Raw genomic sequence first — 1,098 nt, 5'->3', positions numbered from 1 at the left:
GCAGGTAATGAGCAGCAGAGAGAGAACTATGAGGAGCCACCTGCGACGTCAACGGAAATTATGGAGCCTTTCATGGAAGAGGAGGAGTTTAGAAATCAAAAGAAACCAAAAAGGAAAAGAGGAAACCAAAGGAAGAACGAGGAGAACAACTCCTCTGCCTCTCAGGATGCCGAATTTCCTGAACAACTGGCTTTATACTCAGACCAAGATGAATGTCTTGCCTGGGGGAGAATGTGCAAATGCAAATCACAATTAAACACACACTTCAGTGTTCCCATGGGAGAGAGACCATACAAATGCATGGGATGTGTGAAGAGCTTCAATCAGAGTGATAGTCTACGTTCACATCAAAGGACCCACACAGGAGAGAAACCATATAAATGCATGGAATGTGAGAAGAGCGTCAGTGACAGTGGAAATCTATGTAAACATCAAAGGACCAACACAGGGGAGAAACCCTATAAATGCATGGAATGTGGGAAGAGCTTCAGCAACAGTGGAACTCTACGTTTACATCAAAGAACTCACACCGGGGAGAAACCATATAAATGTGTAGAATGTGGGAAGAGTTTCATTGAAAGTGGAAAATTACGTTCACATCAAAGATCCCACACAGGGGAGAAACCCTATAAATGCATGGAATGTGGAAAGAGCTTCAGTCAGAGTGGAACTCTCAGTTCTCATCAGAAGACCCACACAGGAGAGAAACCCTATAAATGCATGGAATGTGGGAAGAGCTTCAACAACAGCGGAACTCTATACAGACATCAAAAAACTCACACAGGGGAGAAGCCATACAAATGCATGGAATGCGGGAAGAGCTTCAGTCAGAGTGGACATCTATGTTCACATCAAAGAACCCACACAGGGGAGAAACCATATAAATGCATGGAATGTGGGAAGAGCTTCAGTGAGAGTGGAAGTCTACATACACATCAAAGAACCCACACAACAGAGAAACCATATAAATGCATGGAATGTGAGAAGAGCTTCAGTAACCGTAGAAATCTACGTTTACATCAAAGATCCCACACAGGGGAGAAGCCATACAAGTGCATGGAATGTGGGAAGAGCTTCAGTCAGAGTGGAAGTCTACAT

At 43.8% G+C, this 1,098-nt stretch overlaps 1 protein-coding gene across 1 annotated transcript; it reads left to right on the top strand.

The window, feature by feature from the left end:
- Window positions 1-6: 6 nt before the first annotated feature.
- On the top strand, window positions 7-1,092 carry LOC121918805 (zinc finger protein 239-like; the record flags this gene model as incomplete). The annotated part of the gene is made up of 1 exon (XM_042444788.1): window positions 7-1,092. A coding segment is annotated over exon 1 (1,032 nt), but the record flags the coding sequence as incomplete, so codon positions are not given.
- Window positions 1,093-1,098: the final 6 nt, after the last annotated feature.

This window comes from Sceloporus undulatus, unplaced genomic scaffold, assembly GCF_019175285.1.
Source record: "Sceloporus undulatus isolate JIND9_A2432 ecotype Alabama unplaced genomic scaffold, SceUnd_v1.1 scaffold_39324, whole genome shotgun sequence".
NCBI lineage: Eukaryota > Metazoa > Chordata > Lepidosauria > Squamata > Phrynosomatidae > Sceloporus > Sceloporus undulatus.
Note: the sequence above shows the minus strand (reverse complement) of the source record. Positions and strands in the feature narration are given on the sequence as shown.